Source organism: Anser anser (assembly GCF_964211835.1).
Source record: "Anser anser genome assembly, chromosome: 2".
NCBI classification, from domain to species: Eukaryota; Metazoa; Chordata; class Aves; order Anseriformes; family Anatidae; genus Anser; species Anser anser.
This window is the reverse complement of record NC_139721.1, coordinates 112,835,160-112,850,895: the sequence shown is the minus strand read 5'-3', so window position 1 is coordinate 112,850,895 and position 15,736 is coordinate 112,835,160. Positions and strand designations below refer to the sequence as shown.

Sequence of the window (15,736 nt, the reverse complement as noted above, 5' to 3'; positions counted from 1 at the left end):
CAAATGCAGTACTTGACTGTTTGTAAGTACAGCGGCTGCTTTGTGATAATCAGTGGTGCTAGCGTGCAATATAACCCAAAATATCCCTGTAAGCTAGGGGTAGATTATACTGCCTGTTCCTGAATGAGAAAGGAATCCATGCATTGGTGTCTATAAAGCTTGTGCTAAATCGTGATGATAAAAGGTACTGTGAAATTCAAGTGTCCCTCCCTAAGGAGAAACACACCATAAAAGCAACTTTTAAAGTGTATTTGGATATATGGTGTCACAGTATATGTTGCATTTCTTACATTCATAAACTTGACTCCTACAAGGGAATACCAGTTGCTGAATAGGTTGATGAGATACACAATGTCCTTTACTGAAGAATGGAATCTGCCCATTTGTTATTGCACTGTAAGTTTTAGTAGTAGCAGCAGCCTCCCCGTTTCCCTGAAGTAGGCAGATGAAAGCCTCGAATGTGTGCAACAGAAAGCACAGCAGCAGGTCTGCTAAGGTGCTTCAGGATTCAGTGGCACAATGAAAAAACTATTTGCTACATGCTCACACCAACTTCTCGTGTCTTGGAAGGCCCTAGACAGAAGTTCTGACAAGGAACACTTTAAACAAGTGCTAAAATTTTACTTAAACCTTCTGAACACCATATATAAATCTTTGTAAGCTTTCTATAAGCAGTAGGGCTAGGATAAAGGACATGATCAGTTATACATAAAACTGCCAGTTACAGGGAGATGGTTACTTCAACACCAAATTAACTGGAGATTTTTTTTTTTTTAACTTACAAGATTGCCCGATTCCCAGTAGTATGTGCCTGGTGGTTTTAGAACAGTATAAACTATTCTACAATTTGCAAACCATTTGCATTCTGCAAAGCTTGATTATGAAAACATTTAATCATACAAGCGTAAAATGTGTTTTTAAAAATTGCCAGGGAAAGTTAATAGGCCACAGGATTCTAGCCTGGTTAAGCATTTACTTAAATGCCAAGATCTTAGTGATAAGTGGTAATGAACAAGAACCAGCTACTCAAAATTAAATAGATAGATATTGGTCAAACTTGAAATACTTTTGAAATACTTCTGAGTAGCACTGGTTGTTGTTTTTTTGTTTGTTTTTTTTTTTTTAACTCTACTGGCTTGGTGTTACCAGGATCAGGAGCCACCTCGCTTATAAACATCTAAAGAACATCTGGATGCAGAGAAGTCTTTTTTTTCCAGTGCTAAAGTTGGCACAACAAAAGTTCTGTGGAAATCTGAGGGACTGAATGTAATGTAGCTACTGTCACTCTGTCAGTTCAGCAGTAAATAAGGTAATGAACCACACAATCCAGTGCTTTCACAGAAGTTATTTATTAACTGAAAACATTTTTCCATTGCAGTTTTAGTATCCAGAAATCGCTGAACTATCACAAATGTAATCAACATAACTGAGGTGTAAGAATTCAAGTATATGTTTTGTTAAAGAATCACAGCTTTTGTTTTGAAGACAACTTCAAGATTATTCTGTGCTTACTGATGTAGACTTCAGTGACACAAGGATGCTATGCTGGAATCCTTCCGCAATCCAATCTAGGCAAAGGCTTTTTTTAAAGCCTATATACCTTATTAATTATGTTTTGTGCTTGTTATCAGGCATAGTAAAAAAAAAATGCTAGGAAAAAAGTAAACATTTACTCATTAATTTTAACAGTGCTATTCTTAGAAATACATGAAGATTTTAAATGCACCAATGCATCAGATCACTAATTTTTACAATTAATAGAGCAGCCAGCTAAAAAGTTTATCCTCCAACTGCACTGTCCCAAGAAGTACACCTACATTCAGAACTGCACTGTCATACAGCAGTAAATGAGATAACTTTGACCTCATACTGCAGATCACATGCAGACAGTTTTAAATCTGTGCAATTAAAGTGGCAGATATTCCAACCTGTGTACAACATTCACAACTGTGCCTGCACCACTGTATTACTGGTACCCAGACACCAAGTTAAAACCTTTTTTCAGCCTCGTTACACTTTCCAGTAAGAAATAATGTATTGGCAGCCAAAGCTGGCGAAGAGCTCCCTGTTCCACATCCTCATATTCTCTAAATTCAGGTAGCCTGTGTGCTCAGTAGTGTAATCTCAGAGGTTGGGTGGAAGGTTCCTTGCAATTAGTGTAGGTAGAAGTTGGCTATCCTTTTTTGTTCTTGGAAAAAAAGTCAAATGTACTGCAACTGATAACAGTATTAAGTCCTTATTATCTTAAACATGCATTTATTTTGGTGCATTGGAAATGCTTGGAAGGGCAGTAAGTGTTCTTTACCTGTCCTTCAACTGGCAGGATGCACACATACACATTTACTGACAAGTAATGTGTTACATACAAACACCCACCTGGTCTCAAGTGTTAGATAAATATAAACATAAAAAAATATTTAGAAATAATGAGCAGCAGTCAATGCTACCTCATGTGCGCTTTAAAAAACTCTGTGAAACTCAGCTCTGGCTCTTCTTTCATGCAAGTCTTATGGTACCTGGTACCTTTTTGCTTCATTGGATAAAATATCTTAAAATAGCCCATTTCATAGGGTACATTCATTAGGAAGAAGTGGTATGTTACCTTCTATTTTTTTCAGTAATTAATGGGTAAAATCCCACCAAATAATTTAAGTACAGGAAAGAAAATTTCTTCTCCTTAGTCTCTGCAGTGTTGATTTATTTGCCAAATTAGCATTGCACTTTTTTTTAAATGCTTCAAGTCTCATTGAAATAATAACGTTTAAACAGTACGGTTTGTTTCACATTAAGGATTCTTTAAATTATCCTTAAAGATGACAATTAAAATAGTGAGGTTATGGGTAAAGGTTTCACCTCTAGTAATTTTTACTTAAGTCCTTATTAGACCACAAGTTAGCCAATTTTAAAGGTTTTTGTACCTTCCTCCTTAAAGGTTATTTTCCTTTGTGACCACAAATCTGATTCAAGGCACAAAGCCCAGAGGAACTGAACCATCTATCTGCTCCTGTTCTTTGGAGGTGGTGGGTAACATTCTAGACGCTGAGCAACGTTTACATCAGTGACCTTCCTTTTACAAAAGGACATTCTTTTCGCAGAAGGGAGTTCTGTGTATCATCATGTCACCACTTGGAATTCATTCATACAGCCCTTTCAGTGTCCCCTGACAATTCTACAAGTTACTCCTGCAACCATACATCCCATCTTCCTCCTACTACTCACTAAGCCAGCAACGCTTTGTCCTTTGCTGATGTTTTCCCAGGACAGCTGGGACTCTCAGACATACCAGACAAAGGCGTTCGATCCCAAACCTGTAAGCTGTTAAGCACAAATTACAGCTCTTTGCTCAGAAGACCGGAGCTGAACAGCTGGCAGCTCTGCAGCCAGCATTAACATGCACTGACAAAGCTGTACGTTCACCTGCATGAACTCCTAGCAGTAGCTAAAAAACACTCCTCACCTTTCATAAGCATCAGATTATCCCACAGTTAAAAAGAGACATGCCTGCTTCTAAAAGGACGTTACATAACCACATTAGAAAATGCTGGTATTTACACAAAACTCTAAAGGGAGTCTGCCATTCTCAACACTTCCCACGTCCTACACACACTCAAGCAGGCAACAACAAATGGTAGTCAGTTTTCCCCTTGACACAGGCTATGGTCTATTTTCATAATGCAGAAGTCTCCAAGTCCTCCCAACTACACAGGGGTAATCTAAGGATAACAGATGCGTATTCCTCCCTACTACTTGTTAGAGATAATTGGCACTGTGATCACATTGCTGAAAAACAACATACAAACATGTAAAAACGTGGCAGCACAGAATGTTGTAAATATCTCTACGCATACAGAACAGGGTTGCTTAGTTTTGAAGAAGGTAAACGAAGGCATTCATAACATAATTCTGGTTCAAAAAGCTTCTAAAACTACAACACTCTTTCCCAAAATGTTGGGATTGTGCTTTCTGAAGATTTTTACAAGCCTCCGAAGCAGACGTATTTTATTTCTAAGTATTCATCAATGCCATACTTCGAACCTTCCCGTCCTAAGCCAGACTGCTTTACCCCACCAAAAGGACTCTCCACTGAGGAGACTATGCCTTCGTTTACACCAACCATTCCAACTTCCAGCTGCTCTGCAACTCTCCAGATCTGAGCTGGATCTTGGGAGTAGAAATATCCTGCCATGCAGAAACAGAGATACAGAATGAAAAAAAAAGAAGTCTGAAGGAACAGTTGCAGAAGACTGAAAAAGATACTTCTTGACATGATGTCCGTCATTTCATTAAAAATTGTTACCCCCTTAACACTGAATCTTATAAAAAACCTCAACAATGTATTTATCTGAAAGAAAGGCATACCTGCTAAACCCACACTGGCTGCATTTGCTATGGCAATAGCTTCTTCTTCAGTCTCAAATCTGTCAATATAAAGAAAAAAATAGAAATGAGGCCTGCAGTTCATCTACCATCTTGCTCACTTACTGCAAAGATGCAACTGTATCAAAAATAAGTCAATGTGCATTTTTTTCCAAAAATGTATTTTCAGTATCTATTTTAATTTTCATTTTGAAGCAATGGAGGAGTTTCTACCGCTTACTTTAAATTAAACCACAGTTAAATAATTAGGATTGCCTTTATCCTCCGTAGGTACTGGTAGCTAAACCTTTACTTCCTATGGGTTAGCTCACTCATTTCCCCAACTACATAAGCACTCTCAGCTATGATGGACGACCTACCCTATCAGGTTCTTCGTCATATCCAATCATTCTGGATGGAGGCAGGGAAAGTTTTAAGGAGCAAAAAGAGCTACAGAGCTAAGTCATCCTCAGTCAGAAAAGCAGGGCTAGCAAATCATGACAAATTGCAAGCTCCTGCCTCCCCCTTCATTCTGCAAAACATGAAATTTGTGAGAGTTCTGCTGTTACCTGCCCCAGCTTAATTGCTGATGCATTTTAAAAGAAAACCATTTTTGAAAAGCTGCAGAGACTTAAATCAAGTCAAGAGAGAAACAAACAGGCAAGGTGTGCACAGTAAGTTTCCAAGTATTTACAACAGTCTTATTGCATGACTTAGCTTAGTGATATGGTTTAGTAGATGACTTGCTAGTGTTAGTTCATAGGTCTTTCAACCTAAATGATTCTGTGATTCTTATTTGGCCTCACAAAAATAACTTTTGGCAAGCAGTCATGCAAATCTTATTTATTCAAAACAATCTGTCATTCTTTTTTATTGCTGTATTTTAATCTGGAAAATGAATGGTCTTACTTGATAACTGGTGCTAAAGGGCCAAATGTCTCCTCTTGTGTGCAAAGCATTTTTGTTGTAACATTACTCAGTAATGTTGGCTCAAAGAAATTCTTCCCCAAGCTGTGTCGTTTCCCTCCAGTCACAATAGATGCTCCTTGAGAAACTGCATCATTAATATGTCTCTCTACCTGAGGTATGCAAAACAAAAATCTCAAGGTTAGGACTTAAAAATGAACATTAATATATTTTCCACTGAAGAAATAATACTATCCAGTATTAAAAAGAAGACTTTGAAGAGAGGTTTATACTTTGCAGAAGACTATTTGCAATGTTACTTAAAATTTCTCTTGAATTAAACTATGAGTATGGCCCCAGCGTCACATACATTCACCTTTTCTACCGAAATGAAAGGATTACAAATAACATGAGAAAAGTCTTTGCAGGACTGAGCAGTACACCTGATATCCATGATCAGGGACTGTCGAAACAGAAGTACATGACTGTCATTTAAAGAGAAAGACAACAGAAGTAAGCTTTCAGGATGGTACTGGCAAAATCATTCTCCACTCCTGTACATCTACAATTGATCCAAAGACAAGAAAGTAATGAGAAAACTAAAGTAACAGTCTCAACCTAAAATACAGTCCTTTGAAGTAACAAAAAGGCAGTTACATGACTATTTACAGTGCTTGCTGTGTGTGTATAGACATGCAATATACACAAAACTTTTGTGATGCATAAAGGGAAGGAATTTCATTACATCCATGTGTTTTATCCTTTGTCTCGCAAATAGTTCTGAGTATTTTCATATTCCAGTATTTTATACACAGAAAGAGTCTGACAGCGTTCATGTATAATGGGATTGAAATCAAACCAGCATATAACCGAGCCATAGTATCTTAGAAAGTATGAACCACATCATTCAATAATCTTTAAACTTAGGAAGGGTGAAATATTATAGAAAATCTTACTTATTACTGGAGTCATGAGTCATACAAAACAGAAGACCCAAGCCATGCACATAAGATTTCAAGTGATTACAGCATCCAGAGCACTGGTATTTTTAACCTCAGTGTGTTATTGTGCTTAGCTTTTGCTGGAGGCACTGGTCTCTGAGGCAAGTTGAAATCACAATGCTTCAGAATTGTAGAATCACCACCAAACTCTCACGGTGTATCACATTTCAGAAAATGTTCTTCTTGAGAACAGACAGGAAATAATTAGGAAGAATCATTCCCTCCTAAAGGACGAATCTCTTCTACATTACCTGGCCACATCTGCTCCTCTACATACACACATGGGTTTGGAGGAGACAACAAGCTCCCAGCCACACTGCTAATTCTTTCTAACAAAAAACGTGAAAAAAGTTAAACACAGTTCCAAAGTTACTTTATGGATCACAAAAGGAAATAAAGGTGTCAAAATCAAATCTTTTATTTGTACCTTTTCTACTGCTTTTTCATTGATTAGTGGCCCTTGGGTGGTATTTGCATCAAATCCATTTCCAACACGTAGCTGGCTCCTTATGGCTTTAGCAAACTTTTCCACAAATTTGTCATGGATTCCCTTTTGCACCAGGAAACGGTTTGTGCAAACACATGTCTGAAAATAAACATGAAAAGGAAAAGCAAACAGTATTTTATATTGTATCTCGTTACGAATTCATTCTGGCCTTCATGCCACAATGTCGGGTTACTACAGTACTACAGTTACTGCAGCCTAGTTTGATTACTACAGTCTCTCAAAAGTAACAGCCATGTCCATGAAAGTATGAAGAAAGGGATTTTATTATGTTGTTATTTGGACTTGCTGCCTGATAACTGGCTTAAGTGCCCAGAGCCATGTGTGGCCCCAAGCATCTCTCTCTTCACGATGAATTGTTCCATGCTTTCCTTTTACATAAAATAGTTTATTTATACCGCTTAAACTATATATACAGCTCTTCTCCTTCCAGAAACAAAGACAAAATGGTTACTCTTACCTGTCCTGAGTTTCTAAACTTAGAAGCAAGGGCTCCTGCCACAGCACGGTCCACATCGGCACTGTCAAACACTATAAAAGGAGCATGCCCTCCAAGCTCCATGGAGACTCGCTTCACGGTGCCAGCTGCATGCTTCAGCAGTATCTGAAGAAACATGGAAACCTGTACCTCTACCAGAGGTAAACTATGGAACCACAAAGCTTACAGACAGAAGGCAGTGAAAAGCTGCCTCTGGCAGGAAGTTAATCTGCATCTTCTCTTTCATGCTAGGCCATCTTTTTTGTCCCATCACAAATACAAGGACTAATTTCACTCATTAAAATCTTTAGAGATCACATTCTGGCCAAGAAATAATGAAGAAAAGGATTTTCATCAACTTCAAGTCAGGCTTTTATATACTAATATTGTCACTTGTTTGCTTGTTCACTTCCCTTTCAGTAATAAAAATCTTGACTACTCTTACTATTTTCCAGTATGTGACAAAATTTGGGATTAAGGTTTGCCTTAGGTATCAAGAGTTTTTCTTCCTTCTGTGTAAGGGCACTGCATAGAGTTCTACCACACTTAGCCACACTCTGCAGCTTTTTTGATTTCACTGGGGACTGATGAGCAAGACTGCTTGTTGGTTAAGGCTGATACAAAAAGTTGATATAAGAGATGCAAGGGTCTCGCTTCTCTAAGAATTTCTTTCAGCTACAGAAGCCATTCCCAAACAGCACCTTTGAAATTCAGTTTCAGCATGCCTTTTAGTATGCTGTCACAGTATGATATGAAACACGAGCATCTTATACAGAACTGTTCAGGTTATAATTTAATGAGGGACAATTATGCAGGAGTTGCACATATACATCCTTCTATGAAGTACTGACACCGAAGTAAATAGGCAGTATCTCAACAAATACACACTTATTTGGACTGTCTGCATACAGTAGCCAGAGAAGAAGGCTCTATTTGGAAGCACACACTTTCCCCTACCTTTCCAGTACAACCACAGTAATAATCTTCAAGGATATTCTGTGCACTTATGTACCTTTCCTGTTTCAGTGGAGCCAGTAAAAGATATTTTGGCTACCAATGGATCAGTGCACAAGACTTCCCCTACAGCTGGTGCCTGTTGTCTGGAACAAGGAACAACGTTATACACTCCTGCAGGAATTCCAGCCTGGTTTGCAAGCTGCAACAAGAGAAACAGAATTTGCATTATCAGTGCATTTTGTATTTGGAAGAGTCCGTTTATGTTTATTGCTTTGACGAAATCAGTCTGCAAACCAGTAAGAGCCCAAGGTGCACAGCACAGCTAACAAATGCCACATTGTTAAGAGTGCAGTTTCACCCACGTTTAAGCTGTCTGTCATTCAAAGTAGCCAAAGGAAGGATATAAAGACGTTTCTTGTGGCTCAATGGCCAGGTCCGCTTTCAGGCTCTACACCATATTAGAGGCAACTTCAAAAGATTTCTAATGAACTAAAACCTCTGGATCAAATCAGCCGACTTGTCCTTTCTTCATGTATGAAGTTGGCTAGAGTTACCAATAAAGGCCATCTGACCATAGGGATATTTATGGGCTCTTATTTACAGCTTCAGTCCATTATTAATGTAAAGCCTAGCATAAAAGCTCACCTCTCCAAGAGCCAATGCTGATAAAGGTGTATCCTCTGCAGGTTTCACTACTACTGTACAGCCAGCTGCCAGAGCTGCACCAACCTTCCGGGTAATCATAGCACTGGGGAAGTTCCACTAGGACGAGAGAAAAGAACAATCAAACTTGGGGAAATCTTGCCCCCTGTTTTTGTTGAAATAATAGGCGTTTTATGCAGTTATGTGGTAGCCTAAACAGACCTGCATGATGTGCTTTGTCCTAGGCGAACATTTCAAAGTACTGCCAATTCAGGAAGAAGCAGGCACAGCATAGAAATGAAACTTTGCAGGGATGTTTCCTGAGGCAAGGAGCCGTGAGGCCCCACGCTGTGGACTGAGCTGAAAACCTCTGTCTGATGTGGAAAAATCAGCTGTACTTACTGGGGTTATAATAGCTGCCACTCCCACTGGCTGTTTCAGCACCAGGATTCTTCTGTCTTTTGCAGATGCTGGAATGACATCACCATAAACTCGGCGAGCTTCTTCCGCAAACCATTCCAGAAATGAGGCAGAATATAGGATTTCCCCCTGCGCTTCTTTCAGAGGTTTTCCCTTTGATGAAATCAGATTGAAGATACACTGTAAGTGGCAGACTGAAGCAATACAAATATATTTAGGTCATTTCAGAGTTCTTTTCAGAGTGCTTTATAATCCTGTATCACATACACTGCAGTCTCTGGAAAGGACTTGATATGATTTCACCATCAATAGTTATGTGACTTCAACATACAGTCATTATATAGCCAGTGCTTTGACATTGGTGCCCAGATTCGTACCTGCACTAGATGAGGAGCTGGGACAGCATGTTTTACAACTTTGTGAAGTGTTATTTACAAACTCTGCAGTTAGCTGCTACCACCATTCTGAAGAAGATACAAATCATGGCAAAAGTTACAAGTTTACATCAGGGACCATTGTTTTGGAGTGTATTACTTTGCACCACCCACCTCCAGGTCTGGTCCTGTGGACTGAGTGAGCATTAGCTGTTGGAACACAACAGAGAAGCTGCTGTGGTACCTTCCAGCATGGCTTTACTCAAAAGGATGCCAGCCTGTGAATTTCCAGACTGCTCTGTGATGCAAAGCAAAACACGTTAAGTGACCAGGAGATTTGCTTTAATGGTACAGCCACTCCGATCCAAAATAAGACGCTGATGCAGACATAACTCATTACCCCCACTTACAAGTTTCAGTGAAATCACTTTCACTTGAAGAGGCCAAGCCACAGATGCTGTGCATCAGTCTAACAAGGGATATTGTAATTATTGCAGTTATTAATTACCTGTCAGATGGCTTCCCCGTCCTTAAAAGACAGAGAATGCAGTAAAAAGAAGCCTTCAAAAACCACAACCTATGATCCAGAGCAATGTTTGTTCTTCCTTATTATCAGGACTGTATTTCGAGACACATCCTTTCTAGCTACTTAGTAACCTTGTCTTGCTACATATGATTAGGCATAAACTATAAAATCTAACCATTAATTTCAAGCAATGCATGAGAGAAAAAAAGTTAATTTTTATTTTACATACTAAGGGGCAAAAACAGTATTTATGTTATTTTCCCTTTTTAAACGCATGAAACTGAAAAAAAAACCACAATGATTTCTGCCATTAAGATGACAGTTTAGGTTTCTGTATGCCTCTGCACAATGTAGGTCTGATTCCAGCTGGGTTTCTAGGTACTATAGTTATCAAAATAGCACACTGTAAGTGTGTAAAAAAGGTGGTGTTTGAAACATTATCGATTGGCCTAAGAGAGCAGTGTGAGTGCGCAATGAATAGTCTAGGCCCAACTTAAAATTTAAGTAAATAGTTTGATAAATAAAGACATGGTGGCTAACTGGTGAAATGTACACTGGGTACATTGAGAGAATTCAACTTCATTTTAATGTTAATGCATCCATATGTTATGCTTCCGAATAAGATAAACGTTACCACAAGTAGACTAACAGTTTTCACAGATCTGGAGCTTGGAGATGTGTATTTTAACGCTTGGGATTCCCGAGTATCTTTCTGGCCTTAGGGGATTCCTGGCCTTAGAGGATGTTTAGGGGTATTCCTCATGTAAGGATGACCAGAACTGCTCGGCCATGCAGCACCACAGCTGTAGGGCAAAGCGGCTCCTCTGGAGAGGAACCCCGCGGCTCCCACCCCCTCACTCACGTTTTCCGCCGTTATGATCGCGGCCAGGTCGTCCCTCCTCTCCACCATCAGCTCGTACCACCTGCGGAGGAGGGCGCTCCTCTCCTGAGGGGACACAGGGCTGCGTTGTGCCGCGGGTGGGCGCAGCGAGCCCGGCCCGCTTCCCCCCGCGTTCCCCCGGCCCCCCGCTCACCTTGGCGGGGAGGCGGCCCCAGGCGGCCCCGGCCCCGTGCGCGGCCCTCACGGCCGCCCTCGCCTCGGCCGCGCCGCAGTCGGCCACGGGGCCCAGCTCCTGCCCGCTGGCCGGGTCCCGCACAGCGAAGGCCGCGGGCGCCTCCAGCCAGCGGCCGCCCACCAGCCCGCCCCGCCGCACCAGCCCGCCGGGCAGCGCCCCGCTGCCGCTCCGCGCCGCCGCCGGGCCCGGGGCCGCCGGGGGCTGCAGCAGGAGGCGGCGGCGAGCGGCGGCGGCGAAGGCGGCGGCGCGGAGGGGCAGGAGGCTCGACATGGCCGCACGGCTCGGCACGGCTCCGGGGGAGGAGCCGCGGCGGAGCGGGGCGGGCTGAGGGGAGGCGAGCCCGGGGCGAGCCCCGCTGCCTCCCCGCTGTGGAAGCCGGGCGGGGCAGCGCACGGCTCCCGGGTCAGGGGCGCCTGGAAGACGGCTGGGAGCCGCAGCGCGGCTCGGTGGCTTCCCACCTCGCGTAGTGGGCTGAGCTGGGTCCTCAGCCCGGGCTGCAAGGTCCAGCTGTGTGTGTGTGTAATGAGTGCGGAGCTCTGACCCTTCTGCGCGACAGGTTTATGAGCACGTTCTGCCTGCAGGCTGCCGTGTTTGTGCGAACGCTGCCTCGGCACCTGGCTTTCATTCCGTGTAAAATCTGGTGTCGAAAGGCAGGTGCGCAGTGAGGCAGACCTCCTCCGAGAGGTTGCCCATCAGTGTTGTGCTACACGTAGACAGAAGCCTTGCTGCTGCTGTGCAGTGATGGCAGCTGCACTGCCCAAACCCCAGAGAAAGGGCAGAACACCTATAGACTCCATCTTTTTTTATATAAATTATTTGAAGTAAGATATAAAATGGCCTTCCCACTACTGCAGTAGTTTACTTGCTGTGTCAGCAACGTGTCTGAAAGACCAGGCATGTGCCGTAACCTCTATTTCAAAGGTCACAGTGCTACTGCTCCAGGCGTCCAAAAAACCACAGCCTGAGCTAGCGTATCAGCATCATGGCTGGTCTGAAGATTTGGTCTGTTTTGATGGTTATACTGTACAGTTTCTGTCAAAGATGTATTTCAAGTGGAATCTCAACGCATGTTGAAATAGGTAAGACGTTCAGAATGAATTTTCTTGTGTTTTGAATTGCTTGGGAAGAAAAGTAAACTCAGGTTTGTCTGGAAAGCAATGGTAGGGAATAATGTGAAAGTAATGAGCATTCCACATCATTTTCGTTATATATTTATGTACATGGCATGAATGAGTAGTTTGTTTTTGGTGTTTGAACCTCAACTGTACTGTTTTTGCAAGCAGAGTGCTTGAATCAGTTTGGTTGCGTATTTTTCTGTCTTCTAAAACACAGACATTATGTAACTGGAATGTTTGTGTCTCTTAAGTCTTACACAAATGTGTTTTTGTCCGGAGAAATGAGAAATATTTATTTTTGTTAAAATTAATGGATTTTTGTATTTAAATATAAACTAGAGAATAAAACAAATCATTTTTGGTTGCCCTGTTTTCAAATAACTATATATGAATTCTGCTGTACCTGCATAAAATAAATAAAATACTATAATGCATTTGTGTCTGTGACTAATGTCATGAAAATTTTGTTCTATGTCTCTTTCTGGTAGGTTGCTATCATGTAGCCTAAACAACCTAGCTTTGTAGAAAAATTGAGAGAACTGAGTGAACGTCAAAGTGGGGAAATGTTTTTGTTTTGAATTTCTTATTTGCACGCATGTGTTATTTTTAAAATCTGGTTTCTGCAGTAATTCTTGAGAAAACATTCATAGGTAGCTGGAGGTTATTCTCAAATGTTTACTCGTAGTAGATTTTAATTGATGGATTTACTTGGTCATTCTTCAGTTTCTGACTCTAAATCCATTGCTCAAAACAGCTAGAAAGTAAAACATATAATACTGTATGTATTCAGGTAATCTCAGACTTTAATTACTGAATACATGCAAATTTGAACAAGTTAAAAGCTGTAACCCAGAATTCATGGCATTTGTTTCAGACCAAGAGTATGCTCAGAGTCCTGTACCTTTGGTCAGTGTCCTACAAACATTTGCTTTTCCTAATGATATGTCAAGAAGCACATAGTAACCAGTAAGAGAAGCCACACTGCCTGAAGCTAGGCAAACGCATACATCTTTGTAAGCCTTGAGCCCTAATTACCGAACGTGAGCTTCTGAAAACTTGCAATGACATATTTGATAGAATACAGGGTGTTTTCAAGAAAGCTACAAAGAGAAACAAGATCTTACAGATCTGCCCCAAAGCAGTCATTTTAATCTAATCAAGGAAGCATATTACAGAAAAAATGATTTTATATAATTTGAAGATCTTGGTTGTCTGAGAAATCATGTGTACACTTAACTGTCACGTCAGCGTTTACAGCAAATATTGTCCATTCGTCTGAAAATGACATTAAAATGGGCTCAGTTCTGATATTGCTAAAAACTGCACTTTTATTACTGTACAAATAAAATTTCACAATGATAAGATAAAGGAAATTATTGCCAAATCCAAGCACTGAATATTCCAGAAAAAATAAAATCAGAAGAGAATTCTTATGATTCAAAACTAGCACCAAAGTCTCTCCCGGACACACTCCTGAAAGTACTTTAAAATGGTGAAAAGTTCTGCCTGTTCAAAATGTTGATCATGTGCGATGTGCTCAGCAGTGCTGTGCTGTGTCCTACTTGCCATGGCCTCGTTCTCGGAGGCAGGTTTGAGCAAACGGGCTTTTCTTCCATGCACAACGACAGGGTTGTGTGGGACTGTAAAGATCCCTCCACAAAGTTCATTGTAGAGATGAGCTGGTGGGATCTGGGCCATCTGACTAACAAGACAAGTCAGGGATGGGAGGAGACAGGAGGGGAAATAAAACAACTGCAAAACCGAGATTTTTTTTTTAAATTTATTTATTTATATTTATTTATTTGTTTGTTTTTATTTTGGCTTATTGCAGGAACAACAAGCTTGTTGATTGGTCCTTAAGTATCTCTTAACCTATTTGCTTAAGGATGGTTTGAAACAGCAGTGTGTAAGATTCAAATAATTTGAACATTTGGTTTTGTCCGTATCTTATTCGAGAATGAGAGTGGATTTTTTGGCGGTTTAATTGTTTTGGTAAGGATCACCTTAAATTCAGCATATTCTGGGTCGTATTGACAGGGAAATCAGTCTTAGTTTGTAAGTAGTTCAAGTGAGGAACAAACCTTGAGTGGGGGAAGGTAAAGAAGATAACCCATGCATGTAGTTTCAACTGAGTAATTTTAGAGGCAATGTTGGGTGTTTTTAGGAAAGAGCTAATTGATTGTCCCTGGCATTTAACATTAATTAGAACAAAATTTCATTAAAGAAAAGTGATAAATTTGTTTCATTCTTTTATTTTTCTTGCTTAATAAACAGTTTGGCAGTAAGAATGTCTACCTATTCAGTGAATAAATAGCATTATTTACTTTGCTGGCTCTAGATTTTGTTTGTTTTTCATACATGTTAAAAATTAATCAAACTAGTAAGCATGTTGATTCCTGAGGACAGTGAAACTTAAACACAATTCATGTAGGTCCTTTACAGCTAGAAAGTTATGATACATATTCCATGTGTATCCATGTGTATTCCGTGTTCCACTGTCAGTAGCTCGATTCGGGACATAAAGAGTTCCTTTTTACTTGCTGACAGACATTTTCGTCTTTGTTGCTCATCTTGAGAGCTGGGGTGAGAGAGAGTCTGATGAGACCTCTGTGTTCAGATGTGCCACAGAAACAGCATTTCTGTATTTGGTCCCTAGACCGTCTCACATGCACAGATTTTTTGGAGAAGTAATACTTCCTATGCCTGTGCCAGTTGGCATAGATATGATAATGCCGTATAATCTATTTTTGATAATGCATCTAACAAACCATTGGCCTGGTTACAATATGTATCAATCAATACTTCAATATGTTGTTTTTCAGCACATAGAGCTCTGGAATTTTTCATTTCGCGTGAAGGGAATGTTAACTACAGACAGGTAGGAAGCATATTATTGCTTAACTGTCTACGCCTTTCTTCTGAGTCTTTTTTTGTCTTCTTACATTTCTTTATTATAAGTTCTGAGTAATACGTATGTAACTACTGTGCCTAAACTGTATTTTTAACTTTATTGTCGAAAAATCCACCAGAGCACTTTAAATATGTCAACAGTTTTCATAAACACATAACAAAACACATGTTTTGTGTTTAAAACACAGTTCATGTTCTCTAGGACAATGTAAAGAAGACCAATTTATATAACTTGGTATTTTATGAAAGTAGGAGACCACTCAAGGGAAGTATTGACATCGTCTCCTGTAGACAGCTATGGCATGGTTCAGAGGATGGAAGTTAGCAGCTCAGGCTTTGTGTCTAGCCAAGAGGAGGAGGGCGCCTTCAGAAGTTGACCAGCAGTACCCAAGTTATATCATCATATAAGTACTTTCCTAAATGGCCTTTGAAGTTACAGTGTGTACCGATTAATTTGGTTTCACTTAAAA

General features: G+C 40.5%; 2 protein-coding genes across 2 annotated transcripts in view; one reads left to right on the top strand and one right to left on the bottom strand.

Moving 5' to 3' along the window:
* Window positions 1–1,330: 1,330 nt before the first annotated feature.
* ALDH5A1 (aldehyde dehydrogenase 5 family member A1) lies at window positions 1,331–11,662 on the bottom strand. The gene is made up of 10 exons (XM_083827248.1): window positions 11,200–11,662; window positions 11,028–11,111; window positions 9,248–9,418; window positions 8,849–8,965; window positions 8,259–8,402; window positions 7,229–7,372; window positions 6,691–6,849; window positions 5,266–5,435; window positions 4,360–4,418; window positions 1,331–4,179 (listed from the first exon to the last, which is right to left on the bottom strand). Exons 1-10 carry the CDS (start codon window positions 11,509–11,511, stop codon window positions 3,974–3,976), a joined length of 1,566 nt encoding a protein of 521 aa, XP_083683374.1. The 5' UTR covers window positions 11,512–11,662; the 3' UTR covers window positions 1,331–3,973.
* Window positions 11,663–12,085: 423 nt separating this feature from the next.
* Window positions 12,086–15,736, top strand: part of GPLD1 (glycosylphosphatidylinositol specific phospholipase D1) — a 29,539-nt gene continuing 25,888 nt past the window's right edge. The window contains exons 1-2 of the mRNA XM_083827239.1: window positions 12,086–12,320; window positions 15,179–15,234. Of these exons, the coding sequence (XP_083683365.1) occupies window positions 12,224–12,320; window positions 15,179–15,234 (153 nt within the window). The 5' untranslated portion in view covers window positions 12,086–12,223. The remainder of the gene's footprint in view (window positions 12,321–15,178; window positions 15,235–15,736) is intronic.

Excerpts from the sequence above, each read along its gene's own strand:
- ALDH5A1 (XM_083827248.1), bottom strand. The coding sequence starts at position 11,511 with ATGTCGAGCCTCCTGCCCCTCCGCGCCGCCGCCTTCGCCGCCGCCGCT. Across the intron at positions 8,966-9,247 it reads TGGCAGCTATTATAACCCCA|TGGAACTTCCCCAGTGCTAT; the intron begins GTAAGTACAGCT and ends CTCTCGTCCTAG. Across the intron at positions 4,419-5,265 it reads CCTTTAGCACCAGTTATCAA|ATTTGAGACTGAAGAAGAAG; the intron begins GTAAGACCATTC and ends TTATATTGACAG.